Source organism: Mus musculus, chromosome 6, assembly GCF_000001635.26.
Source record: "Mus musculus strain C57BL/6J chromosome 6, GRCm38.p6 C57BL/6J".
NCBI lineage: Eukaryota > Metazoa > Chordata > Mammalia > Rodentia > Muridae > Mus > Mus musculus.
This window is the reverse complement of record NC_000072.6, coordinates 92,041,661-92,069,229: the sequence shown is the minus strand read 5'-3', so window position 1 is coordinate 92,069,229 and position 27,569 is coordinate 92,041,661. Positions and strand designations below refer to the sequence as shown.

Below are 27,569 nucleotides of genomic sequence, written 5' to 3'. Positions count from 1 at the left end.
CTGGGGCATGGTGGCATTTTCCCAGGACATTGAACAGTTGTCCTGGATCCACCAGCAGGACTATGCTTCCTCTGGGTGTGGCTTCAAGAAGGCCCAAGATACATCTGCTGTCTCTCTGGCCTGATACTTCTGGGCACAGCCTGTCACTTAAGTACCAAGTCTCAGGGGTCAATTCAGCTTCTAGGGGACTCTCTCTCTCTCCTTTCCTGACTCCCAAGCCCCTCCCAAGCAGCCTCCCAAACCTGCCACAAAATTCCAAAGACAGCAGGCTCATGGAATATTCATAGAAGCCCTACAGAGAGCTGGGGAGATGGCTCAGCAGTTAAGAACATATCTGCCTTATTTTGGCCTTCAGGGGTACCTGCACCCACATGCATATAACCATATAGACAAATATCGAATAACCCCAAAGAACCATCCATGGCGGACAGCCACAGCAGCCCTGCCTTCATAGGGACAGAGCAGCTGTCAGGTTCCCATGGAACCCAGGTCTTGAGCCTTGGCCTCCCCAGGGGGCTGCCTTTATGCAGAACCTCATCTCTCTTCTTCTGGAGAAAGCAGATTCAAGCAGGAACCCGGGCCATAGAGGCATCATGAGAACTTGGGGAGAAGCCACCAGGCCTGAAAGAAGGCAAGGGCCTTGTAAAGTTACCTCTCATGGAGCCTGGGACAGGCCCATTCCTCAACTTCAGCTCCCGGAAGCAGCCATCACAGACCTTGGCCATCCTGTTCTTGAGGCACTTCAATGGGTACTTGTTTCGAGAGCAGTTCCGGCACACAATCTGACGCCATGTTGAGAACACACATTTAAGCTGTCAGTCACCCTCTCAGTTTAGCCCAGCCCTCACCTCCTCCAGGCAGCCCCAGGACCCTAGCTGCTCTGTGTCACACGGGCCCCTGCTCTTCCAGCCTGGGCTGTAGAATGTCTCTGAGCAAGCGCCTGCTTTTCTGAAGAGCTGTGCTCATAACCATAAGATAACACTCCCCTCCAGTGACCATAATGGTGAGTTCTCCCGTGTTATTAACATGGTGTGGCAGAAAGGCCTGGGACTGCCATGATCAGTGGATTTCAGTGATACCGACAGGAACAAGCTCTACCTCTCAGGCTGGCCTTGAATTCATCTTCCTCTGGCCCCCTGAGCTCCACAAGCAGGAACATGTCCCCATCCCCTCCCCAAGCACACCTTCCCCCCAGTCTGTCACTCACCTTGCCGCAGGCATGGCAGTGGTGGCGCCTCACGGTGAGGGAGAAGTCACAGCCGCAGTTCATGCACATCATGGCATGAGTGACAGGCACCAGGGTGGGGAGCCTCTCACCGAGGCTGATCCCCAGCCTTTCCCGGATCTGCGGCAGCCAGCAACCACAGTCAGGAGAGAGGCCAAGGGACAGTTGGGGAAGTGCAGCCCCTTTCTCCCTAATTCGGAGTCAAGTCTACTCTGTCCCCTGGTCTGCTTGCCAGACTGCAGGGCATGCTCCTGGGTTGAACTGTGGTGCCACGCTCTAACAGAAGCATGGTAGGCGGGACCGATGAGGGTGTTGCCAGGGCCCCGAGGACAGGAGGAACTTGTCTCTGTGAGGAGGATATGGCAGGACCCACCCTAGGAACCCTGGAGTGGCCCCCACTCACCTCCACACTGTGGTGGAAGGCAGCCAGGGCCTGAGTCTTGTAATCCTCCGGAAGGGCTCTGCTCAGACAGTAGTGCCACTCGTCCCGCTCCGCGCAGGAGCTGTCGGCACAGACTCGGTGAGCCAAGGTGCTGTGGCTCTGCTTGGCACCCTCTCTCTTGCTGCGAGTTCAGCAGCCTCTGGGCCCTAGTTGAGCCCCAATGTCCAAGCCCAGGAGAAAGCTGGGTAGATATTCTTAGTGCCCACTAGGTGTCGCCCTCGCCCTGCACTGGAGCATCCCACAGCCTGGGCAGGGAGAAGGTGCCACTTTGGCCGGCAGTAAGGTAGGCAGCCAGGGTGACACTGCTTAAAGGGAATGTATAATCCCCCTCCAGTGGGCAGATATATCAATGGCAGCTGGTACTCCAGGCCATAGGACAGGCAGGAGCAGACAATCGGTGTAGTCTGTCACCAGAAGCTACACACTGAGCCACAAGGCATCAGGCAGAGAGGAGAGGTGGTGGAGCTATCCCAGGAATCACTACCTACAGGAAGTCTTCCCTCTCCCTTGTGGGACCCCCTTTGTCTCTTCTATATTACAGCAAACAGGTGCCATCTACATACATGGGGCTCTCTCCAGACCCCAGATCGACCGGCACCTTGGTCTTGCATTTCCTAACTCCTAGCCTGGGAGAAATAGATTTTGTTTATCAGACAACTGGCTCATGTTGTTTTAAGTACAGCATCCTTCCACCTACCAAGAGCCTCCCCAAAAGACGACGGAATGGTCAGAGATGGGCAACCACTCATCACTTCCCTTTTGTCCTGTCGAGAGTGCCAAGGCTGACAGCCCACTGAGCACACGACACATATGAGTCACCTGAGAACCTCATGCTGAGACAATCATCTATAACATTTTTTAATGAGATACTTTCATGGGGCCTACAGACCTCTGGGCATAGGAGCTGGCATTTATGTTTGGTTTTGTGCTGCTGAAGCCTGAACCAGGGCCTTAGTATGTCAGCCAGACACGCTATCACTGAGATAAGCCCCAAACCTCAGGAGTTCTTCTTTTCTTTTTTCTTTTAGTTATTGCTTTCTATTTGCACGCACGTGTGTACGTGTGTGCATGCATGTCCATGCCTGTGTGTTTTGTGTGTGTTGCGTACACGTAGATATGAGTGAGGAGGTCAGAGGTCAACTTCAGGTATTTTGCTCAATTCTTAACTTTATCTTCATCTTAAAATATTTATCTTCATCTTAAAATATTTATTTTTTTGTATGTTATGCCTGCGTATCTAAGTGTCGTATGCCATGGCGGCCAGCAGAGGGCACTGCAGCTAGAGTATGGCTCCCCATACCTTGCAGACAGTGTCAGACAAGACTCAGGAGTTTCGATCTTCAGAGCATAGGGCACTTTGTCCATCACAGGGCGGCTGACCTGCCAGGGAAACCAATAGCATCTGTTCAGGGTGGGAGGGGGAGGAGCACGGACAGCTTTGTCCACTGCTAGTGGCTGGTAGTGGCTGGACAGGGTTCTGACCAGCATGGATGCTTTCATTCCCAGCTGTCCTGCCTTCTCATCTCAGCATTTCCTTCTCAGGCACCATCCTCAGATGGTATCAGAAATAACATTCCAGAATGTTCTCCATCCCAAGAATTCCCCAATGTGCCCACGCACCCTCGTGTTTGAGACCAAGATAAACCATGCTAGTCCACACATCACACATGCAACAGCTGAGACATGTTCAGTGGTGAATGAACCGAGAATATGCACACACATGCGTGCATGAACACACAAACACACACACAGAGGCAGACAGAGATGAGAGAGGCATAAAGATAGAGATACACAGAGAGGTAGAGAGACAGAGGGGGCAGATGTGGGTGCCCAGAAAAGGAAGGAGACTGACCAAACTTCCACACAGAAATCTTGAACACAACACTAAGTGAAGCCAGCCAGCTCCAAGAAGCCAAATGCTGGAACTCTACCCACATGAAGTCATTCAACCAGTTACATTTATAGAGATAGAACAAACAGGACTCAGTGTTTAATGGAGACAGTTTCTGTTTGGGATGATAGAAAGGTTCTAGAGGGTTTTAACAATGTAACCTAAACCTGTTTGTTGGCTCCCTCCAAGCGGTTTCTGCACTTACTGTCCTCCTCCTGGGGTGACCCTTTCCTCTCCATGTCTTATCCACTCTGAGAATATATCATTGATCCCTAGTTGTAGCTGGGCAGCCCCTATGTTTAAACCTGCAGCAGTCCTCACTGAACGCTGTATCCTGGGGCCTTGGTCCTCCGTAGAGAGAAGAAAGGCTGGATCCATCTCCCCAGCATCTTCCCTGTGATGACACGCCTACCCCAGGGTACCTGGTTTTCGATATCTACCTTCATGTTGGCCACTGGCAGCGAGCTCTTCAGCCGGTACTTCCCATCCTTCTGGGGATGTGTGTACAGGAGTGTGTCATTCATCTGCAGAGAAGGCACACAAGTCACACCAGTCCTGGCCCCGAAGGCTGCAGCAAGCTCTATACGTAGCAGGTCCCTGAGCTCTGGGGTGCAGGCAGCCAGTAGTCCTCGGTGCACACCTCATCATGACAATTATACTCCTACAGGAATGCTCAAAAGGACTTGGCACATCTGCCAATGCTCTGGCACCAAGTGTCAGAGAACATTATGTGTCACAGCCCCAAAGGGAGAACTAACCAAATATCCTTTACAGTTGATGGATAAAGAACCGTGGTCCAGTCAGACTGTGAAATACCACACAGCAACCCAAACGAGCAGGCTGCCAGACTGTAGCCTCGTGATAGGATCACAGGCATTGTGAGGGGGGAGGTCAGATGCTGTAAGTGCAGCCCACCGCCTTTATGTGAAAGTCCAACCTAAAGCAACAGCAATCAGGCCACTTAGTGCCTGGGTCACTTGGGGAAGACCGATTGCCAGCGTTGGTGGAGCTTTCTGGAAGTGTTGCAAACGCTCTCAATCCTGATCCAAATGGTAATCATACAATGGTTTACACTAGCCAACAGAGACCAGCATGTAACTTGAGGCTGCCACATAGGACTCTACAAAGTAGTTAAGAAATGAAGTGGGGGGCTGGTGAGGTGGCCCGTGTCTTTAAAATCCCAGCACGCAGGAGACAGAGGCAGGTGAATCTGTGGATTAGAAGCCAGCGAGGTCTGCATGGCAAGTCCCAAGACAACCAGGGCTACGTCGTGGCACCATGCCTTTAAAGAAAGAAATGAAATGAAGTGGGAGCCAGTGAGATGGGTAAAAGCAATTGCTCTAGCGGGTAAAAACAATTGCTGCCAAGACTGATGACTCAGTTCAATCTAAGGGACGCCGCACATGGTAGTAAAAGAAAGCAGACAGCCTCCCTTGCTTCAGGGTTTAATAGAGGCAGCCTCTCCAGGGAACTCGGACACCCAACCGATCCTTGAGCATAGCTACAGTGGCTGCTTTCACTTCAATGCGTGACCCTCCTCCACCTCCACTGACTGCCTATTCCCAAGACTCCCCTCTATTTCATCTCCCGACTCTTGGCTGTTAGTCTATGTATTTCCCTTTCATTACATTCTGAAGGCTGAGGACAAGGCTGTAAGCGATCTCTGCACTCATGTCCCAGCCTGGGGGTGTTGGCCCAGTGAGTGCTGGGTGCACAGAGCTCATAGCTGTGCTACCGTCATGCTATATAAAGTTCTGGCGGTATGGGGAGGCAGCTGAAGGCAGCCCCATCGACAGTCACAAGAACAACACTGAAGGGCAAAAGAATGGGGAAACAGAGATACCCAGAAAACAGCAGGCCCACAGTTTGGCTCTTGGGGGGTTCCCTAATGGCCACTGTGTTGAAAGTGCAGTCCAAAGGATGGCACTGTTGGAAGGCATGGAACCCTCAGAGGGTAGGGCCTAGTGAGAGGAAGTTAGGTCATCCCAGCGTGACCTTGAGGAGACTGTGGGAACCCAACCCCTTCCCCTTCCTGTCTCTTGCTTCCTAGCCATGAGGTGAACGATGGCTCACTTGTTGTGCTACTTGGCTATAGGCCCAAAGCTACAAGGCCACCCCACCAAGGACTGGTACCTCCAGAACTGGGAGGTGGATCTTGCCTTTCCTCTTTAAATCCTGACTGTCTGAGACACTTGTTCTGGAGGTAGGCAGCACAGAAGGTGTAGTGTCTTGGGGTCCTAGATTGGAGCAAAGAAGCTACTTATAGCATGAGACCCTGGGTTGACGTCGCTAGCCCAAAGGTCTTGGATATTCCCTAATGTTCCAAGTGTGGGTCTGTGTCCTCAGAAGTGTCATGTATGCTCACTCTCACAGAGTGATGGACTGGAAGCTCAACCCTGGCTACGCTCTGGGTCTTGGCCCTCTGCTGAGGAACCTAGACAAGTTGGTTTCCTCACCCCTCTGCTGTTGTACATACCACAGAAAGTGCCTGAGTGTAGTTATAGTACCAGAAGAAAGCCCTGGTTTGAACCAATTATGGTAGGCATATGAGCTATTCATTTTAACAGCTACACTCCCTGTCCCCCAAGCATTCAAATAACATATAAGCAGTGTGGTTTTTTTTTGTTGTTTGTTTTGTTTCATCTTGTTTTGTTTAGTTTTGAAGGCTCAGCGTTACATCCTAAAGGCTGTCCTGGCTCCTCTGCTTGTCACCAAATGCTGGCTCTAGAAAGCTAACGATGGGACCTGCCTTATCTCCAGTGCTTACCAGGAACAGGTGGCGGGGGTGTCGGCTTTTCCCTCTCACCCTCATCAGTGTCCCTTCCTTCAGGAACTCCTGTGGGGGAGAGAAGCTAACCTCAGAGGTAGAATGACAAAGTCTGTAGGAAGCAGTCTCCATGGCTGCCAGGGTACCCAGGGACAGCTTATAGAGACTCCTGGCCCAGGAACTCAAGCTGGGCAATCCGGCCTTCTGGAAATGTCCTCACACAAGCTCAACAATGTTCCAGCCACCAAGTAGGAGTCCCACTTACGACTCTCTCCCTAAACAGCACTACAAAGGGTCCATTCAGAACGTGCCCTTCGGAGGCCTGCTGAACATCTGGACCTGCGGATAGTCACTCCAGCCTCATCCTTCTGAAGGCTACAAACACAGGCTTAGTGAGGTCTGCGGAGCTCAGGGTCTCTCAGTCAGAACCACATGAGATTTCAGAGAATCCCAGACTCGCAGCATCCTGCCGATGTGGCTCGCTCCCTCACTCCAACTGGCAATGATCACACTTTTAGCTGCTTTCTGAGCTGAGTTGTATGTTTTGCATCTGGAAGCTAACACGCAAATCAATCAATCTCTCTCCCACCCCTCCCTTTCTGGGCAGAGAACCCAGGACCTTGCACATGCAATGCATGCGCTCCACCCCTGAGTGCCACCCCAGCCCCTGTTTTGTTAAGAATGCTATTTTTATGCTGCTTTCTTGGGGCTTGTCTTTCGAGAGCTACTCTGAGCTCTGCTTTCCTGACAACCTGAAACTATAAACACTGGGTACATTTTTTTTTTATTCCCTCACTGGAGAGCTACCCCAGGGCAGCTACAGTGAGCAGAACTGATTGGCACTGTTTCTTTAACTGCCCCGAGAGGGCATTATGGAAGGCGGGGTGCAGACAAGCTCCAGGGTGGTGCACCATGTCCCCCACCCCTCCTAAACAGCACCTGCAGCCAGAGCCGTCTGGGGCCAGCCCAGCTGAACAATGGGCTTATCAGAGTCAAGCTGGCCCTTGTCCTTGCCCAGGCTGCACTCACCCTTCCTGGCTGGAGGAGGTCCCCTTGGCCTCGTACACTGTACTCGATGTGGACCAGCTTCTGCAGGTTTTCCTGTGGGCAGGGACAGGAGATGGTTACCCCTCCACTCCCCTACCAGGCATTATGTATCCTCTGTAAGGGGACATGGCTTCCTCGTCAGAGGAGGAGAACAGCTCAGAAAAGACCAGTCTAAAATCCAAACTCCAAGAAACGGCAGGCAGCATGGGCTCTCTCCCAGAGATGAAAGGTGAAGGGATGGGTCACACCCTTGGCCACAGTGGGAGGAAGGGGAGGCTGGCAGATGGAGGTTACAAGAATGGAGGGCCACCGAGAGATGGCACTTGCTCCCAAGCCTGATGACCTAAGGTTCTCTTAGACCCCGCTTAGAGGAAAAGGAGAACTGACTCCATGAGCTGTTTGTTCTGGGATCTTCAAGCATATGAACACAATGCATGGGAAAAAGAAAAGAGTACTTATTTTGAAAGAAGGCAATTGAAATGTCCTTGACTTTGTGAAGGTCAAGTGTGGGCTGGTAACACAATTCAGGGTAATAAAGCTACAGACACTATGGATAGGAACCAACCTGCAAGCTCTCTTCTAGGTGTCTGTCAGGCGCTGAGGGCACATGGGAGGGGTCAGAGTCCTGTGAAATGGCACTGAGCAAGCTGAATATAAGGTTTCAGCACTGGGGAGGCTAGAAGTCCACTTAACCCTCAGGCAAAGGCTCTGAGAAGAGGGCTCTGTGCTGTGCCCTGACAGCACACAGAAGCTGACTAGCCCAGAGAATGGGCAAAGATCTGTCCAAGCCCAGCCTCAGGCCCAAGGTAGAGTGGGGCTGCCACAAAGCACTAGGCAGCCAGACATGCCCCACCTCAGAGAAGGCACGCACGGGGAGAGGAGGACCCTACTGCCTGTAGAGATTTCTGGAAACAAAGACTGGAAATGAATGTAAGAGAGAACTCAGCACTTAGGGCCCCACAGACACATAAGCTATGGAGGAAGATGAGGCTGACAAAGATGGAGGATAGACTATTCCCAAACCCAGCAGAACCTATGACAGGACTGAATCAACTGGCCACACTCTCTGCATCTCACCACACATAGTACAACCAAAACCAAGATGCAAATGCTGGCCCTTTCAGCCTCCACAGAGCTTATGTTCACAGAGCCTGGTATGACCAAGAGTCACAGGAATACTCTGGTTGCAAGACATAAAGAAACCAAGCTGGAATGGACCTGAAAACTTCTTCCTGGATGGTTAGCTTTCATAGCGCTATGGAGGCTGCTGGGAGAGAAAAGCCATCAAAGGTATTATTCAGATACAAACGTTGCATGCTTCAATACTGACCTTTGAGGCACGATGCTCACACTGGTGCAATCATGGCATGAAGGCTAGGGGAGTAACCAGCCACTTTTGGATTGGATTTCCACAGCAGGGAAGTCACGTCTATCACTATAACCTTAGTCAAAAGCCCACCTGTGTTTTTAGATAGGCCCTAGGAGGAAATTCACTACTGTGGCCTTGATAAATGGACACATTGTCAAAGTGCATTCTGAATATTCATATTTACACATCTAAATGAGTGTTGTCCTCAATCTTGGTGAGAGAAGTTTCGCTCTACAATGCTCAGACTCCTAAGTGTTAACGTGCTGAGTTTAAAGGGTGATTGAGTATTCAGCTTTAAGTGGGAAATCTATATCCACCCCTTACACTTAAGGCTCAGAGTACGCTATAAAATGGGGGGACAGACAAAGTCCAAGGACGGGATGATGGAGAGGAGTGCCGTGAAATGCCATCTTCTAGACGTGACACGGCCATTGCATTCATCAACCCACAGCAGCTTCGGTCGCCTGCCTGAGACCTGCCCAAAACCACACCAACATCAGCCAACATTCCAGCAGGAAGAACTAGTTGGACTTGGCGAATTATCATAATGATAGAAAGGGACATAGAGAAACTGGAGATGCTTGGGAGGACTAGGAGGGAACATGGATCAAAATCCATCTTTATGTGTAAGAAGTTATCAAATCTAGTTTTTAAAGAAAAAATTCATGAGAACATATATCCAAAACCAACTTAGGTTGTGGGGTGGGCAGGCTGGAAAGCTGGCTCAGCAGAAGACACTGGCTGCTCTTCCCACGGACCTGGGATTGAGTTCCCGTACCCACATGTCAGCTCATAACCATGTGTAACTTCAGCTCCAGGGGATCCAATGACCTCTCCTGGTCTCCACAGGCTCCAGGCACACATGAGGCACACAGACTTACATGCAGGCAAACCACCCATAATCATAGAATAATAAAATAATAAAGCATTTAAAATATTAAACCAGGAAGACAAACTGTGATGGTTTGTATATGCTTGGCCCAGGGAGTGGCATTATTAGGAAGAGTAACCTTGTTGGATTAGGTGTGTTACTGTGGGTTTGGGCTTTAATACCCTTGTCCTAGTTGCTTGGAAGCCAATATTCTGCTAGTGGCCTCCAGATGAAGATGTAGAACTCTCAGCTCCTCCTGCACCATGCCTGCCTGGATGCTGTCATGCTCCTATCTTGATGATAATGGACTGAACCTCTGAACCTTTAAGCCAGCCCCAATTAAATGTTGTTCTTATAAGAGTTGCCTTGGTCATGGTGTCTGTTCACAGCAGTAAAACCCTAACTAAGACATAAACCCAACTCATTTTTTTTTTTCAGAGAAAGTACACCACACATGCAGAATGAGTGACAGGTGTTGGAGCTCTGAGCCAAGGACCAAAGCAACTATTATGTTAGAGGGTCTGGTGCAAAGGTCAATGCCATGTATTAGTAGACAGAACTTCATCAGGGCTGCTGACCTCACAGAGGAGTTCAGAGGAATTAAAAACAAAAACAGGCAACCTACAATACCAGGCTTGAAAACTCTTCACAGGTTTGGCTATGAACTGAACAAAGTTGAGGAAAGGAAGAGCCAGAGGTCATGAAGACAGATCTCTATCTAGTACACAGAGTGAAGACAGAGGGGCTGGGGAGATGGACCAGTGGCTAAAGTGCTTGCTGTGAATGCATACATGAAGCTCTGAGGTCAGCCCCCCGTACCCACGCAAAAGCTGGGCATAGCACCTATAACCCCATCACTGGAGACATGACCAGTCAGCCTAGCTGCATCAATGAGTTCCAGGGTCAGTGAGAGACTATGTCTTAAAAAATAAAGTGGGTTACCAGGTGTGGTGGCACATGTCTTTAATCCTAGTACTTGGGAGGTAGAGTCTGGTGGATCTCTCTGACTTCAAAGCTACCCTAGTCTACACAGTGAGTTCCAGGATAGCCAGAGCAATGTAGAGAGACTCTGTCTTTTTTAAAAAAGGTGGAGACTCACTCTACAAAATGAAACCTATCCCTGGCACCATCACTAGGGCCAAGAGCCCATGGCAAGGTAGGTCATAGGCCCCAGCAGGGAACCCACCACTGTTATTCTGCCAGATGGACATCACAGTAAACTGATGTCCAGTGCATCAGTACATCTCTCAACCTTCACCAGAGAAGCTGCTGTTAGCAGTAGGCATCCACCATTGGCCAGGGTGTAGAGAATAAGAGACTGCAGAATGCTCAGCCCCAATTGGGACACCTGTGTCACACCCCTGCCTCTCAAGGCTCAGGAATCGATCAGTGTGGAAGGAGCAAGAAGACTGTAAAGGCCAGAAGCAGTGGATGCCTAGAAGAAAACTGTTTTCCAGACTCATCGGGGCAGCTGTACAGATGAACTCACTGCAATTGTTGACAGTGTGGACTTGAAAAAACCCAAGCCAGCCTGGAGAGAGGAAGGTGAGCATGAGGCCCAGCTCCTAACTAAGGAGATGTTGGCAGTTGGTAGGAGCTGGAGGGGGGATCAGTTTTCTTTAAGGATGCAATCCCCAGTATGTCCACCAGGTTCCTGTAGAAAGCCACATACTCGTGAGTTTATGCATTGCCATCACTGACTGGACCAGATGGGAGAGGGAGAGAGAGGAGGGAGAGCAAGAGCACAAATTGGGGTGGGGAGAGGAGGGAGTTGGTCCTGGGGGAAGAGGTTGAATAGTATCAGAATACATTGTGTGAAATCCTCAAAGAACTAATTTAAAAATTAGGTGGAGAGCAATTGAAAAAGATTGACCAACATTGACCTTCATATGCATGTACATGTTTGTGAATACATATACATACCCCAAACAGAGAGAAAGGAGTGTATGCATGTGTGTGTGGGGGGGGGGGGAATTAGGGGCGGTGAGATAATACAGCAAGAGACTTTTCCAAAGTAAATGAATGCTCACCAAAGCCCAGATCCAAGCAAGAAGCTGGAGATAGGTAGGTCCAACACAGCCCAGTCCCCTTAAGGATTTCCAGACATCCTTCCCCAAATCACACCGTGTAAATATGTATGTGTTTGTATATATGTGAAGTATATGCATGCACACACACACACACACACACGTGTGTGTGTGTGTATGCGCGTATACACACATACACACACATGCTCTTGTTATATAGCTTAAGCTGGCCTTGAACTTGCAGCCATCCTGTCTCAGCCTCTTAACTTCTGAGATTATATGCATGAGCTACTGTGCCCATTAACAGAGAAGATATCACGGCATTCAGAGTGCAAACCACCACAGAGGGCAAACATAAGCATCATCTTAGCAGAGACTGTGTGAGTCAGAAGACAGCGGTGTGCCGTCTCCAAGTTACTCAGAGAGAAAAAAAAATGGACCAAACCAGTTTTTAATATCCAGGACAAATATTTTTCAAAGGTAAATTGTGAAGGTAAACTGCACAACTAACTGCTTGGGAGAGGGATGGTGGGAGGCAGGTCCTTTCTTGTGGAGTGAGGGCTTTTGGTAAGCTGAGAATCTGGAGCCATCTGGGTGACGCGAGAGGACAGATTGGTTAGGTATGGGAATATCCATCCTATCGTTGCGCACGTCTACACATAGGTCAGTAGACACATACACACCCCTTTCTTGACTCTGTCAGCCAGGAGCTTCCAAATTTGTTCTAAAAAATAAAATGTGTTCAGAAAGTAGCATGGTGGGCACCAGGAGCAGGATGGGAGTGGTGTTTAAGGAGAACAGAATTTCAGAAATGAGAGCCTACAGCACAGTATGCCTTGGACCTAGAGCTTGGTTTCTGGGCTTCCCCTCTGAGCTCTCTCTCATTCAAGGACCTTGGAGAGATAGTTTATCCTAAGACAGGGACAGAAATAAGACCAATGAGCCTGGAAAGTCCTAACATTCTTGTTAAGGAGGTGAGGAACAAGTGACAGAAGAATAAAGGAACTAACAAGAGGCTGACTAAACCCTACAAGGGGGAGGGCAGACAGAACCATTCTTGCAGAAGGAATTCTTCCATTCCCAATATTGTGGGTTTAGAAATTGACCCTTCTCTATTTGAGAAATAAATAAAACAACATGGGCTAAAATAAATATACGTAAATTGGTACCAACATAAATGAATGGACTGTTTATGTTTGAGGGTGGGCTGCACCCATCATTGAAGTGGGAGAGACATCTCCTACAAGTGACTCCAGAACACTTAGGACGTCGTCAGCTTAAAAGAAGAGGGAACAGGTTTCTCTGTACTGCTTACATGTGGGCTGTGCACAGTGACTTTTTTTTTTAATCAGAGACAGTGGGAAAGGAACACATAAACTCAGTCAGGTGACCAGGGTCACAACATGCCATGACAAGATGGAATCCTGCCTTTGTGATCTCCTTCCTATGTACCCACAAATCCGGTCTCATAAAGGGGAAAACATCAGATTCCAACACTGGGTACCTGACCATGCTCCCTCAAGACCTTTACGGTCATCAAAGTCAGGGAACATCTGAGAAACTGGCTGTACGTGGACCCTTCAAAGATGTAACAACCAAAAGGGATGGATCCTGGAACAGGGCATTGGGCCTATGCAAACTATGGGTAATAATGCTGTTTCCACACTGGCTCTTAACACAACCAGGGCTTCACGTTCATAGAAAACATTAAAAATGGGGAAACAACAGAACCTGTGGGAACTCTTGGCACTATCTTCTTAAATATTTCTATAATCTAAAATTTGTTCTAAAAAATAAAATATGTTCAGAAAGTAGCATGGTGGGCACCAGGGGCTGGGTGGGACTGGTGTTTAAGGAGAACAGAGTTTCAGTCTGGGAAGATAAAGACGTTCTGGAGACAGGTTGTGTGACAACTGTACAGTTAGACCCTAGGCTAAGGGCTAGGAGAGGTGGCACACGCCTTTAATCCTAGCACCTGAGAGGCAGAGGCAGGCAGAACAAAACACAACAGCAGCAGCAATAACAACTGGCTGCAGTTGTGGATGGACATTTCTACAAAGACAACATACACATGGCTGACAGGTGTATGCAAAAGTGTTCAACGTCAGTCACTCATCACTGGGGAATACAAACCAGACCCACGAGACACCACCTACCTCAGAAGAAAGAATTGAAGAAGAGGGGAAAGAGTGTGGAGAACAGAGACCCCTGCTGGGACCCCAGCAAGCTACACCTTATGGCAATAAGTATGGAGTCTCCCTCTCTGCAAACCACTAAACCTACTGTATGATCCAGCAATTTTATCAGAGCAGGCATCTCACATAGATATCCACACGTGTTCCCATGATTGCTACAGCACTGCTCTCAACAGCATAGGAACAGAAGCATAAATGCTGTCTACAGAGAAGTAGACAAGAAAAGTCCATCCGTTCACACAACAGAGTATGATTCAACCTGAGAAAGAACAAAATCCCTCCATTTAAACAAGAAAGGGAACTGGGGATCACTATGTTAAGTGAAATAAGGCTGGGCACAGAGAGACAACCACCTCCTGATCTCCAGAGCCGACTGTAGTGGAAGCTGGTCTCACGGGAGGTGAGTGCAGAGATTGCTACCGGAGACCAAGGAGTTGGGAATGGGCAGGTAGAGTGTGGCTCACTGGGGACTAAGGTACAGTTAAGACAATCAAGCACAGGGGTGTCTCACCCAAAGCAGCTTGCCTGTGTCTTTCACCACAGCATGTGCCTCACCTTGAGAGAGCCAAGTATGGCTGCCCCATCCCTCTTATAGGTACTGTGTATTGGACCTCATCTCTCCCTGAGGAGGAGAGACATGTTCATGCCAACAGAGACAGGACTTCCTGAAGCAGGATGTAGAGAATACCACCAGATGCTACAGACAGGGTCCTGGCCTCTAAGCATCTCAGCTGCACAGAGGAAGCCTCACTGTATGCATAGGATGCCAAAGTGACAAAGAGTGAAGTCCAAACCTCTCACGGGGAGGTAAGAGGACCGGATGACTGTGACAGTTTGAACCCCCAGAAGTAGCCCCGACAACTAACCCGTGTATTCAAACCGTCCCTCCAGCTTCCCACTGTAGCCAGCTCTAGCCTGTTTCCAGATCTAGTCCTATTAGTCACACTAAGTGACAAAACACAGCTGATGTACCCTAGATCTCCTACTCCCAGCCTCCTCCCAGGCCTTTTCTTCCTTGTCTTCTCATCTACATGTACAAGTATGCAGAGCCCTCCACAGTGTATCCTCTCATCACAAGTGATCCTACCTCCTCCTAACTTTGGGGCACTCCATCCTTTGAACCCTCAGCCCCTCCTCTCCATTAACCATTATCCATGGTTATTTATATCATGGTCACTGCTCTGCTGAGCTCAAGGCCTGACTTATATAAGCAGTGTCTCCAGACTCCATTTCCTATTCCCTGTGGGTTCTCTGTGTACCTGCCACAGCACATCTGCTGAGCAATGCCTTGGCATACATACCACCATCACCTTCTTTTATACCAGTTACAGACATGACTAATGGATTGCCGAATTCTCCCACTAAGTTAGAACTCAGCCTCAGGCTCATACAATGAGTGTAAGGCCAGAACCCAAGGCTCTTTGCAGGGCCCCAGGAGACAGACAATGGGGTATCACAAGTCAGATGAGAAGAGTGAAGCAGGCCTTAGACTCCACCCTGGAGAAGAAGCCAATGGTGGGACTTACCCCCTGTTCCATGCTTTCGTTGGCACGGTCTGTCACTTTAGAGATGAGAGTCAGAGCACCTGGAGAGGAAAGGGCAAATAGCAGCTTTATAAGGACTAGGCCACCTTTTCTCTGTGTGTCTCCTCTGTCTCCTGTGTGGTGGGCTACGAAGATGAGACGACACCAGATTTTCCCACTATAGCAACAGGTTGTGAACCTAACCCCAACTCGTCCAGGACTGCCCTTGTTTCCATGGCTGCTGACTATGCTACACTAGGTCCAACCTGGTAGGGGCTGAGGCACCAGCCCAGAAGGGAACATGGTGTGCTTAAGGGAGTGGTGAACATCTTAAACAAAGCATCCTTAGATCACCCAACTGTGTGACCTTCTCTTCCTCTGCTGGTCAGACCCCCAGGCTCCCACAGCTAAGGATGGTAAAGGTCATCTCAAGAGACTTGAGGAATCTCTGGCAGATACCCCAGAGGTGTCGTATGCAGTATACACACAGCTGGGTTGCTCTAGGTCTACACTGGACACTGGTGTAGATTTGAGTGTTGGTGAACAGGAGACACAAGAAGAGGTGGACCTCCCTCCAGGGTCTCCCCAGACTTACTCTGAGTGTTGTCGTACTCTGCTGAGTCCGGGCACAGGTTATTTAAATAATCTGGAGGGAGAGGGAGAAACAACTGTCAGTTTTACCAGTGAGACAGTCTCCTGCCCTCCACGGTGACCTCCACCAGACTGGGGCATCCACTTTTTCAACACATTAGCCCACCCTAAGACCAGGACCCTCTTAGCATCCTGGCCACCACTACCAGTCACTAACTCATTCAGCCCCTATCTATTCATGATCTGCTGTGTGCTTGTTATGGCTATACCTCTGGGGTGCAGGCACAAGAAAGTACTTGCTGTCTACTGTTTCCTGGTTACAAGATATGACAAGCTACACAGCGTTATATTACAGTGTGACTATATCATAGTGGGTCCACCCTGGTAGGGGCTGAGGCACCAACCCAGAAGGGAACATGGCACAGTTAAGGGAGCAGTGAATATTTTAAACAAAGCATCCTTCCTGGACTATCCAACTCCATGACCTTCTCTTCCTCTGCTTGTCAGAGTCCCCAGCCCCCCTCCCAACACCCTAGCTAAGGATGGTAGAGGTCATTTCAAGAGACTGAAGGAGTCTCTAGGGGATAACTTAGAGGTGTCATATGCAGAATATACTCAGCTAGGCTGCTCCATGTCTATATTATAGGACCCCTGATGTGGTCCTAACCCTGCTAGCAACCCTCTGCCTTGCTCCTGGCCATACAGGCAGTCTTGCTGCTCCTTGAACATCCCAAGCTTGTTCCTACCCTTGGACCTCATCATGTTTTCTAGAGCTTTGTACCATTTCTTTTCTCACATCTTTGTTCCATCTCACCTCCTTGGAGAGGTCTTCTCTGCTGTATCTTACATATCAGCCCCCTTCCCTAACCCTGTAACTTGTTTTTTGGTAGCATTTTCAACACAGATATTATATATTCATGTGTTTTAATATATTTGCATATTTAGATATAAAATCATTGGTGCTGGAGATGGACTCAGGGCCTGGCATATGCTAAGCCCATGCCTTGTCATAGTGTTGAATCTCTCCATTTGAACTGTCATTTGCTGCCACTGCCAGGGCTGGGACACTGGCAGGGCCCAGTGGCTACTTCATCAATTGAAAAAGCAGATTCTCTTGACCTCAAACCCAGCACAATTTCCTTGTGACCCGTGAAACTGCATGTGCCCTGCCCCACGGGGGGTCAGAAGGACACCCATGGGAGTCTCAGAAACAGGATAGGGACTGATTCTATGTGGGAGGCTGTACACAGTGAGTGGGGCTCAGCACAGAGGTGTGGGGGGATCTATGAGGCAGAGACTGAGGGCCTGAGGTTGGGCCCTGGGAGGTCACTGTGGCGGTTTGAATGAGAATGACCTCCCCCACCCCTCGCCATAGGCTTGTATGTTTGGATGCCTGGTCAGCAGGGAGTGGCACTATTTGGAAGGATTAGAAGGATCCTGAGGTGTGGCCTTGTTAGAGGAAGTGTGTTATTGGAGGTGATCTTTGATGGCTCAAAAGTCCATGCCAAGCCAAGTGCCTGCCTGCCTGCCTGCCTGCCTGCAGATCAGCGACCAGCTCTGAGATACTTCAGCACCATGTCCTCCATACGTCCTGCCATGATGATAATGGACTAAACCTCTGGAAACTGTAAACCAGCCTCTAATTAAATCTCTCTTATAAGAGCTGTCTTGGCAATGGTGTCCCTTCACAGCAGTAGAATAGTGACGAAGACAGTTATATTCACTGATAGGGTAAAGAGAAGAGGCAGCCAGAGTGGCGAAGGGACAGAAGGCGGGAGGGAGGCTGGAGACCTTTCACAGAGCTGGGAAGGACAGGTCTCGAGAGGTAGTATGCAGCAAAGCCACAGGGGTGCCACGGGCCTGAGGAGGAACGTCCATTATTCTCACCTAGGAAGGCAGCTTCTGTAAAATGTCAGCTGATTTAGGAAATGCACAGTGAGAATGTCACTCGGTTTCTAGGTTTGGGGACGGGAGAGCCACTGAAGCAAAGTTGAATCTGTGGGGCCCTGGGTATCTGAGTAGTGCCATTTTCCCTACACCTGCTTACATACATGAAGGGAAGTTCTTGTCCCACGTTACCCCACCTCAGTCCGCCTGTGACCCAGATGGCTCACCAGTGAGCAGCACTTGGTACTGGAAGAGGCGCTGGACCACACGCAGCATACGATGCTTCATGCTCTGGCCACCCCCTTGTGAACTCTGCTGCTTGAGGAGGGGAGGAGAGATGCAGTCAGAGACCCCACCGCCCACAGGCACCCTTCATCTCCCACATTGTCAGACCCAGGTCGTCTTCCACCAGGAAGCCCTTCCGGATCATCCCTCCAGGTTCATAGTCAGGCTCAATAAGTCACTTCTCTGAGGCCCTATTGTGTCTGACATTAGTAACAGAGGTAAGGTCCCCTTTGCAATCTCAGAAGCTAGGCTTCCAGTTTGGGCTAACCATTTCCTTGGTTATCCTCTGGCTGGGTTATCTCCCTGCTTGGTTGATAGTGATGGGAGAACTAGTTGCAGGACTCTCTTGTGGCCTACCACACCTACTGCCCAGCAGGGGTCACTCTGTTCTGGGTTCCCCTCCTGTCGGGTGGGCATTCTAGTTTCTGCTGGGTCTCCCCACCTACTGCCTAGCTCATTCCTCCTGTATGTCTCATTTACTTCTTTTAAGTCTCTCCATGTCCCCCTGCCTGGGCCCCAGTGCATCTTTATGGCAGAGTCTCTAAAGACCTGGTACTCACCTCAAACTCCCGGACCGTGGTGGCTAGCCGGGGTGAGAGCAGGCAGCTCTCAGCGAGCAGCCCCAGGTACCTGTCAAATTGCAGGATGTGTGCGGCATGATGCTCGAACTCCTGTTCCTGGGCCAGGAAGATGTCGGCCACCTGCGGCTGGCCCTCCCCACTGTTAGGGAGAGGACAGGCAGTGAGAAGTCAGCCTTGGGATGAGTGAAGGGTGAGAGGTGGGGTTCTAAAGGCTGTTTCGCTTGGGGCACACACAACTTACCACCTGTCGCTGGGCTCCCTGTTTGTCCCCTGGAGTCAGCGTTTTGTATTTGTGGAGGTTTTCGTCTGTTCCCCCCACCCCTAGGTGGCATAAGTGGGGTGTGGGACCCCAGGCTGCTCACCAATCCCCCAGCCTCTGCTCCAGGCTCTCCAGGATGCCCTGGTGAAGGTCACAGATAGCTGGGAGCTCCCGCAGGCCCTGCCGCAGCTCCTCCTGGGCCAGTGGCTCTCTGCCCTCTTGCTCTACGTTCTCCAAGGCCCTCAGGACGGCTCCATGGAAATCCTGCAACCCCAGAGGCCTGTTACGCATGGAGGGCCCTTGAGGCTCCAGATCTTTGACCTGTGCAGCTGCAAGAGCTGAGGCCAGTGTCATTGGCTCCACACTGTCACCTGTGGACCAGGAAGGCCAGCTTGTACCTGCTTGGTGCAGGGCTGTCTTTTTTTTTTTGTTTGTTTACACAGAGCAGTGCCATGCTGATGCCTTTCTTTTACAAGACAGGGAGTTAGTCATCAATTCCTTCTCTAAGAAAATGCAAAGTCCTTGCTTTCTAGTTTCTCAAAAAAGAACTGTAAGAAGCCAGAGCAGGACCAATGGGATGGCTTAGTGGGTTAAGACACCTGTTGCCAAGCATGGCAAGTTCAATCCCTGAGACCCACAGATTGGAAGACGAAAACTGACTCCCATTAGCTGTCCTCTGATCTCCACATGTGTTCAGTGACATGAGTGTGTATACACACATACACTCTCATAACACTCAGACACAATATAAAAACACACGAAAGTATAATTTAAAAATTTTAAAATAGAAGATTATGGTAGAACAGAAGTTCAAGGTTATCTTGGGCTACATAGAGTTTGAGGCCAGTTTAGGCTACATGAGAAGCGCCCCCCCCCCAACACACATATACACAGAAAGAAAGGAAGAAAGAAAGAAAGAAAGAAAGAAAGAAAGAAAGAAAGAAAGAAAGAAAGAAAGAAAGAAAGAAAGCCCACAGCAGGTGCCTGTGACCCCAAAGTGCAAGAGTACCAAAGTGAACTCACAGGAGCCTGACATGCCCTTCGTCACTTTTTCCCCTTAGACCATACATAGGCATCAACTCACAGCACCATAAGGATGGGGGAGGGGGAGGGCAGAGGAAACTCACAGTTTTTCTCACAGAACATAATTAAAACATTACTTTAGCACTAGTGGCTGCTATCCCTTGCTATGCATGATTTGAAGATCACGCTTTGCCACCTGTCGGAGTTTGTTTTCTCTTATTGTAAGGAAATCATGACCAGAAGCAACCTGGGGAGAAAAGGTTTCTTTCAATTTACAGCTTACAGTCCATCATCTGGAAAAGTTAGGGTAGGAACCTGGAGGCAGGAACTGAAGCAGAGGCCATGGAGGAGTGCTGCTTAGTGGCTTGCTCCTCATGGCTCTCTTAGACTGCTTTTTTAATACACTCTAACCAGTATCAAGAGGGTAAAGTTGAGGATTGGAACATAGCTCAGTGGTAGAGCACTTGTTTAGCATACTTAAGATACTGGGTTCCATCAAGATACTGGGTTCCATCTAATACGGATGGATGGATGGATGGATGGATGGATGGATGGATGGATAGACAGATGGGTGGAGTTTGAAAAGGGAGTAAAGAAGACCTAGAGAATGAGAGAAAATATTTGTAAATCCTGTTTGATAATAGACTTATTTATCTTTAAATGACAAGTCTCCAAAGAATCATGTACAGATGGTCAAGGAGCTCAAGGAAAGATGCTCTGTACCACGTGTCCTTAGGGAAACATGCAAAACCGAGCCCACACCTGCCAGGCCAGCTGCCACAGGCTCACAGTAACTGGCATTACAAGGAGTAGAGACTGTGGAGGTCTATGGGATGAGGGTGTGTACCTGCATCCCCTGCACTGAGCAACTCCCTTCTGCGGGATCCTCATACAGCTCTTAAAACTCAAGAAACAGCCGGGCGTGGCGGTGCACGCCTTTACTGCCAGCACTTGGGAGGCAGAGACAGGCGAATTTCTGAGTTCGAGGCCAGCCTGGTCTACAGAGTGAGTTCCAGGACAGCCAGGGCTACATAGAGAAACCCTGTCTCAAACAAAACAAAACAAAACAAAACAAATATATAAGGCACATGGAAGCTGTAAATGATGGACAGGGAGCAGAGACTCTTCAGTGGTAAATCTATCTGCAAGCAGGAGACTCTGGTAAAGCAGCTTCTAAGAGTCATTGCCCACTCTTGGGTGAGAATTTTCAGTGATGCAGCCGATCCTGAGTCAGTCATATTCCTTTAAGTAACTCCCACAGACTCACTGACTCATGAAGCAGGACTTGAAGACTTGGGTGATGGAATCATTTCTTCGGTCTATTGCCCTTTTAAATGCAGGGTGAATGGAAATAAGACTCTAGGAAAAACCATGTGGTCCCTCAAAAGGTTACAGAGTCACTGTGAGACCCAGGAGCCAGCCCAAGAGAACTGTAGACACACATGCTCCCTGCAGCTTACCATTACACACAAGTAAGAACCCAAACGCCCATCCTCTGGTAAAGGTACAGGCTGGGGTACATTCACCAAGGACTACGACTCAGCTTTAAATGGATGAAATACCAACACGTGCAAAGAGGGAGGAGCCCTGACAGCATATGCTAGGGGGAAAAAAACCAACCAGAGAGACTATAGCTTAAGATTCCATTTAAATTAAATGCCCAGAACATGTACATTTATAGAAAATACAAACTAGGGCTGGAGAGATGACTCAGTGGTTAAGAGTACTGACTGCTCTCCCAGAGGTCCTGAGTTCAATTCCCAGCAACCATATGGTGGCTCACAACCATCTGTAATGGGATCCGATGCACTCTTCTGATGTGTCTGAAGACAGCTACAGTGTACTCACATACATAAAATAAATCTTAAAAAAAAAAATACAAACTAGATGTCAAGGAGCACTAATGCATATACCCTGGGGACCTCTGTCATTGGCAGGGACAGACATTTTTTGGAATGATGGAAGTTGTATCTGTCTTCTTACACACATACATGAGCTTTATTGTTAAAATTAATTCACTTAATATAGGCAAGCTACAAGAATGTTTTTAAAAGCAAACAATTTTCAGACTCTCCTCAGTGATGGGGGCCAAATTGGAATACTGTACTTACCTTCTTTCTTTCTTTCTTTCTTTCTTTCTTTCTTTCTTTCTTTCTTTCTTTCTTTCTTTCTTTCTTTCTTTCTTCTTTTTTTACTGTTTCCTAAACCCTCCAAAGGTCACCTACTGCCTCATCATTCAGGGTCATGGAGGAAGGGCGGCATGAACACACAGGAGGCAATAGCACCTACTCAGGCCCCGACCTTCTCCATGGGTCTCCCCGTGGCTCCCACTTCATCCCTTGCTAACCATGGAGAGAGCAATCATGGTTCCTTGTTGAGCTAAAATGTGTCCCCCCTAAAACTTCCAAGATGTCAGTGATCTCAGGATGCCTAGAAGAGACAGCAAGACTCAAAAGACAGAAGGAGGTATTTTTGTTTTTGTTTTCCGTTTTTCAAGACAGGTTTTCTCTGTGTAGTCCTACCTGTCCTGGAACTCACTCTGTAGACCTGGCTGGCCTCGAACTCAGAAACCCGCCTGCCTCTACCTCCCAAGTGCTAGGATTACAGGCACGCACCACCACCCACTCCCCGGCTAGAAGGAAGGTTTTACCTGCTCAATTAAAACATATTTCCTAGCAGGATACAGTGAAGCACACATTAGGAGGCCGAGGTAGGGGATCATGAGTTCAAGGACAGCTTGGGCAACACATTGAGAGCCTGTCTCAAAATGACCACAATAAAAATAACAAAAATGTCCTAACAGTAACCACAGGCAGGGAGGCAAGATAAGCAGGAGATAGCCATAGTGGTAAAAGGAGGTTGTCTGGGTTAACCTTTGGTCCACAGAATTTCCCACTGCCACTCAACCCCACTAGGGCATCCTTCCTTAACTTTCTTCCCTATGCCTGCCCACCTGAGTCACTAGGGCTCTGTGTCCCGTTGAGAGCTGACATATGACATGAAGAGACTTCCTAGATGGTTCAATGTCTTCACCACCCTCCCTCGGGAGTTGTTCCCTCAGGTTTGTCCCTGCTTTCTGCTGGTTAAGACCCATCTCCTCAGAAAGTTTTCCCTGACGTCATTCCTCCAGGTTAGAGGAACACCACTTTCCTTCCCAGGGCTCTATAGTTAGAAAACCATAGTACTACTTCACCCCAGCTGTGTGACCCAGGGAAAGTCACTCACTTCTGAGACGCAGTATCTAGGCCTGTTACTCTGCTATCTCTTATGGATATATAATGTGCAACCAATTGAGACAACATGTGAAGGGTTGGCACATAGCAGTCACCAACCCTGTCATACCTGTCACCTTGGACACTGACTTGGCCTACGGAGGGGAAGGAGCACAGATGGGGGGTGGTTGGGAAGACAATGCCAGACAATTCTGATAATAAACTCATAACCGTCCTGACATCAGAGTCCTGCAGACCCCGAGTTTGCCTTGAGCACCCTGAGAGGGTGACCCAAGGGGGTCAGCCCTGTCCAGGAGAGTACAGATACTTCACTGCGGTTCACACCACCTGGGAGAGGGGACAGTGTTCTCCACTGGAGACCCACAAAACCTGAATCACATTATCTCCTCGTGGCCTCAGCCAAAACCTACGTCCTGCCCAGGGTACCCAAGCCCTGACTTACCCATGACTTCCCTGGAGAGACCACGTCCCCTTCCCCAGCCATGTCCGGTCTTCACTGTGCTTGGGTCTTCTTCTGGAGTCCCTAACTTCATAGAATGTTTGCTTGCATGGCCGCTCTAGAGCCCCTAACTCCCTGGGATCAGCCCAGCCTCTCACCACATACCTAGTCACTAAGGGCACACAGTCGGTGGCCTTTCCAGCATGCCACAGCATTTCTTCCTGGAGTCACCAACAGCTTCCCAGACACTCCCTTGGGATGAAGCTACATATGGCATGAAGGCTCTCTATCTTTCCTTTTCCTGCTGGCCTCAGCTTTCTCAGTTTCCCCTCTCATAACATCCTCCACCTGGCTGGGAACATCTCTCAAGTCCCAACATGCTCACCCCAGCTGGCTATAAGGCCTGTGCACATCTTGATCACTGCAGTGGCGAGCTTTCCTTCCCTGGCTACTAGATATACCTTCCTCTGAGACTCCTTCCCCTACACCTGGAAAGCTGGGCTGGATACTTCAGAAGTGTCCTGCCCTGTGTTCATGGCTGTCCTTATAGGCATTACTTCCAAAGAGGACACCCACTCTATGAGGGAGAGCATGGGACAGATGCCCAGCCAGAGAGGTCCACTAAAAAATGCACCAACTTCAGAGGGCTCAAGCAACACAGCCCCCAAAGAGAGATGGGAACAGAGGTCACACCTGAGCCAAAACACAAACGACAAATGGCGCAGTCCCCAGCCCATGGTGGCCTTGTGCTAGGCTATAACAGAAGTCTCAATCCATCTAAGAAAACCAAAGAAATGCATCTTCCCACAACAGAACCAGGAAACCAGCAGCAGCAGGAGTCTGGGGAACCACAAACGTGAGGAAGCCAAAGAGTGCTGTGCTCTGAAGGAGGGGTCACGCTAGGAAGAATTCTGAAAACCTACTGGAACGGGCCAACAAATGCCTGGGGTGGGGTATTGCCCAACCAGCAAGGTACCAGGGACAATAAGAAGTGTGAGACAGTACAGGAGAGGAAGGTCTGGCCACCTGCCCTTGGAAGGTCTTCTGCCCATCACTGTGGCTTTGGAAGAAAGGAGGTAGCTATGGAGAGCCTGTGGCTCAGAAGCTGTCTATTAAGCTTCCACCCTGGGAATGAGACAGGTAAGGGGAGTTCACGTGTCTTTGGGGTGCTGGGCAGGAGGTGAGCATTGTTGAAAGCACACTAAACATAGCTAAAACAATGCTTTCAACAAGTTCATATTTTAAGTCCTATTGATGTTTATCTTCCCGTAAACAAATGAGATGGACTACTTGACTCCCTGGTAGGCGGTGTGCTCAGTGGATGTCCTGGCTATCTTGAGCAGAGAACTGTCAATCAAATTGCCAGTCTGCCAAGCACCAAGCAGCCCAGAGACCCCCATGAGGAAGCCACAAGATGATTGTGGCTACCGAAGTTGAGCTCCTGTACATGCAGCCACAGCCATAACAGCCTTAAGCTGTGTCTTAAAGTTTACTAAGGGGGCTGGAGAGATGGCTCAGTGGTTAAGGGCACTGATTGCTCTTCCAAAGGTCCTGAGTTCAATTCCCAGCAACCACATGGTGCCTCACAACCATCTGTAATAGAATCTGATGCCCTCTTCTGGTGTGTCTAAAAACAGCTACAGTGTATTCACATAAATATAATAAATAAATCTTTCTTTGAAAAAAGACATTTACCAAGGACGTTTCCAATCACCAGTCTCATGAATGCTATCAGACCCTGAACCATTTCCCAGCACGCCAGAGAGTGAGAGCCTTCCCAGGGTTTAGAGGCTGAGACTGGTGTGACTTGTGTAAGCACAGTGATCCATTTACGTGAAGGTCTGCTGTGGTTGATGCTAACACCTCTCTGGCTATAGAAACAGACTGTCCAGGTCACTGGAGAGCCACTAGAAATGCCCTCCTGTGATGCCCCACCTGTAAGGCAGAGAGAGGCAGTGCCCAGCCAGCGGTAGCACCCACAGCCACAGAAGAGTGAGTCATGAGGCTGAGCCCTAGAAACGATGGCTATCTGAGGGTACCCATGGCTTTGGGCTTCAAGGGGAGCAGAAGAGATGAAGACAGAATTGGTGGCAGAGCCTGGAGCTCACATCACCTGTGAGAGTTTCAGCAGAGCAGCCGTTTGAAGGGGCAGTGGGAGTGACCAGCGATAGTGATGGTAGCAGCAGTATCGATGACCTTAACGGTGAAGAGTCTTAGATACACTGGGCCAGCAGTTATCACACCAGCCACTGACAAGAGCTGGGGAATTCCAGGACCTGGGAGGTATAACCAAAGCTGCTGCCATAGGGCTGAGAATTCCTCAGTGTCTGATTACAGATCAGCTATGTCCTGCTCCCTGTCCCTAAACAGGCTACAGTGGCTGCAGTCTCTCTCTGAGGGCCAAGAACAGAGAGCAACTGTAAGCTTGCAGTTCTCACAGAGTTGAGTTATCTCCCTGCCCACAGCATCTGCATGTAAAGTCTATCCCTTCCCACTGCTCAGATCCAAGTCAGCCTTGCGTTACAGCTAAATTTATCAGTGCCTCATTGGCTTCTAGTGCACAGGCTGGGTTTTGGAACTTATCTCCCACCACACACACCTCAAACCCACAAGAGTCAAAACTCCCTTGCCCTATGAGATTGAAGGTTCTTCCTTTCTGCTGATGCTGCCCTGGTATGATGTGAAACTCTCCTATATTCTGGGGACAGAAGAAGTGAAGGACCTGCCTCTCTTCCTCCAGGTCCCTAATTACACCATAGGTGACGGCTATCTCTCTGAATGTTCACCTCAGGGACTTGTCATGGCTGCCTGTGACTGTGAGCCTCTAACTCTCCTGAGGCACAGTTTCATCTCACCTGCCTTTTTATGAGCTCACCCTTCCCTCCCTCCTTCGCTTCTTCCTTTTTTTTTTTTTTAAATGCAGCTTGTAGTCTGCATAGCATGTGCATGCACTGCCAGAATGGCCAGAAGAGAGCATAGGATCCCCAGGAACTAGAATTACAGATAGTCGTGAACCCCAATGTGGGTGCTGAGAACTGAACCCCAAGTTCCTCTGCAAGAGCAACAGGTGCTCTTAACCACTGGGTCAATCTCTTCAGTCTGAAGCCTTCTATTTTCTTTAAGAAACAACACCCACTTCCACTTCCTAGGTCTACATCAGAGATCTGACTTGAGGCAGGAGAGTAGCATTGGTGTGTGTGTGTGTGTGTGTGTGTGTGTGTGTGTGTGTGTGTGCGCGCGGGGGTGTCCACCTGCTTCTGCTGCCAACACTGACTGCTGCCAAATGCTAAAGGAAGCGGAAGCTGCCAAATCACTGCCCTGAGGGAAGCTCTTCTCAGCTATGCACAGATTCTATCTGTGTAAAGCAGGAGGCCCCCTCCCCCCCTTGCTGACTGGGAACAGGGAGGGCTTTTCTGGAGCATCTACTGTCCCCTTCCCAGCTGAGCTCCATCATGGACACAAAGAAGTAGGGCCAGTGAGTTGTACTTAGCTTTGACCACCAACTCCTATTTGCTCTGGCTACCCGAGGCACTGACAGGCAACAGGAGAAAACTGTCCAGCGATGCCCTAGGCATCTTCAAGAGAACCAGCCCCTGCCGGGAGTCTGAAACTTGTTTTTCTCCTTTCCTTTTTTTCTGCCTGAGAGATATATGATGTGGGGGTCGGATGTGATATGGGTATGAGGTTAGGGGTACAGCAGCTATCCGTGTTCATGAGGAACCTGTGAAATGCAAGCAGCTTCCGAGCCGTGGAAGATCCTCCACATGAGGATAACCTCTAAGCGACTTAAGCTGCCATATTTGAAGTTTTGTTACTAGAAATCAAACACAGTTCCTAAGAGACACAAAATCATTTTTGAAAAGGCGTCTATGGTGAATTATGTTTTCCAAAAATGACCACAACAGTATCTCCTA

General features: G+C 49.3%; 1 protein-coding gene across 2 annotated transcripts in view; it reads right to left on the bottom strand.

The window, feature by feature from the left end:
- Positions 1-27,569, bottom strand: part of Fgd5 (FYVE, RhoGEF and PH domain containing 5) — a 97,179-nt gene that overhangs the window by 6,776 nt on the left and 62,834 nt on the right. The window contains exons 6-17 of one of the 2 annotated variants that reach the window (XM_006506000.4): positions 19,064-19,224; positions 18,681-18,840; positions 18,063-18,153; positions 15,953-16,003; positions 15,361-15,419; positions 7,355-7,426; positions 6,326-6,394; positions 3,999-4,082; positions 2,968-3,047; positions 1,629-1,728; positions 1,208-1,345; positions 653-782 (exon numbers count right to left, since the gene is read on the bottom strand). In XM_006506000.4, the coding sequence (XP_006506063.1) occupies positions 653-782; positions 1,208-1,345; positions 1,629-1,728; positions 2,968-3,047; positions 3,999-4,082; positions 6,326-6,394; positions 7,355-7,426; positions 15,361-15,419; positions 15,953-16,003; positions 18,063-18,153; positions 18,681-18,840; positions 19,064-19,224 (1,195 nt within the window). The remainder of the gene's footprint in view (positions 1-652; positions 783-1,207; positions 1,346-1,628; positions 1,729-2,967; positions 3,048-3,998; positions 4,083-6,325; positions 6,395-7,354; positions 7,427-15,360; positions 15,420-15,952; positions 16,004-18,062; positions 18,154-18,680; positions 18,841-19,063; positions 19,225-27,569) is intronic. The other variant, NM_172731.3, reaches the window with a different exon arrangement.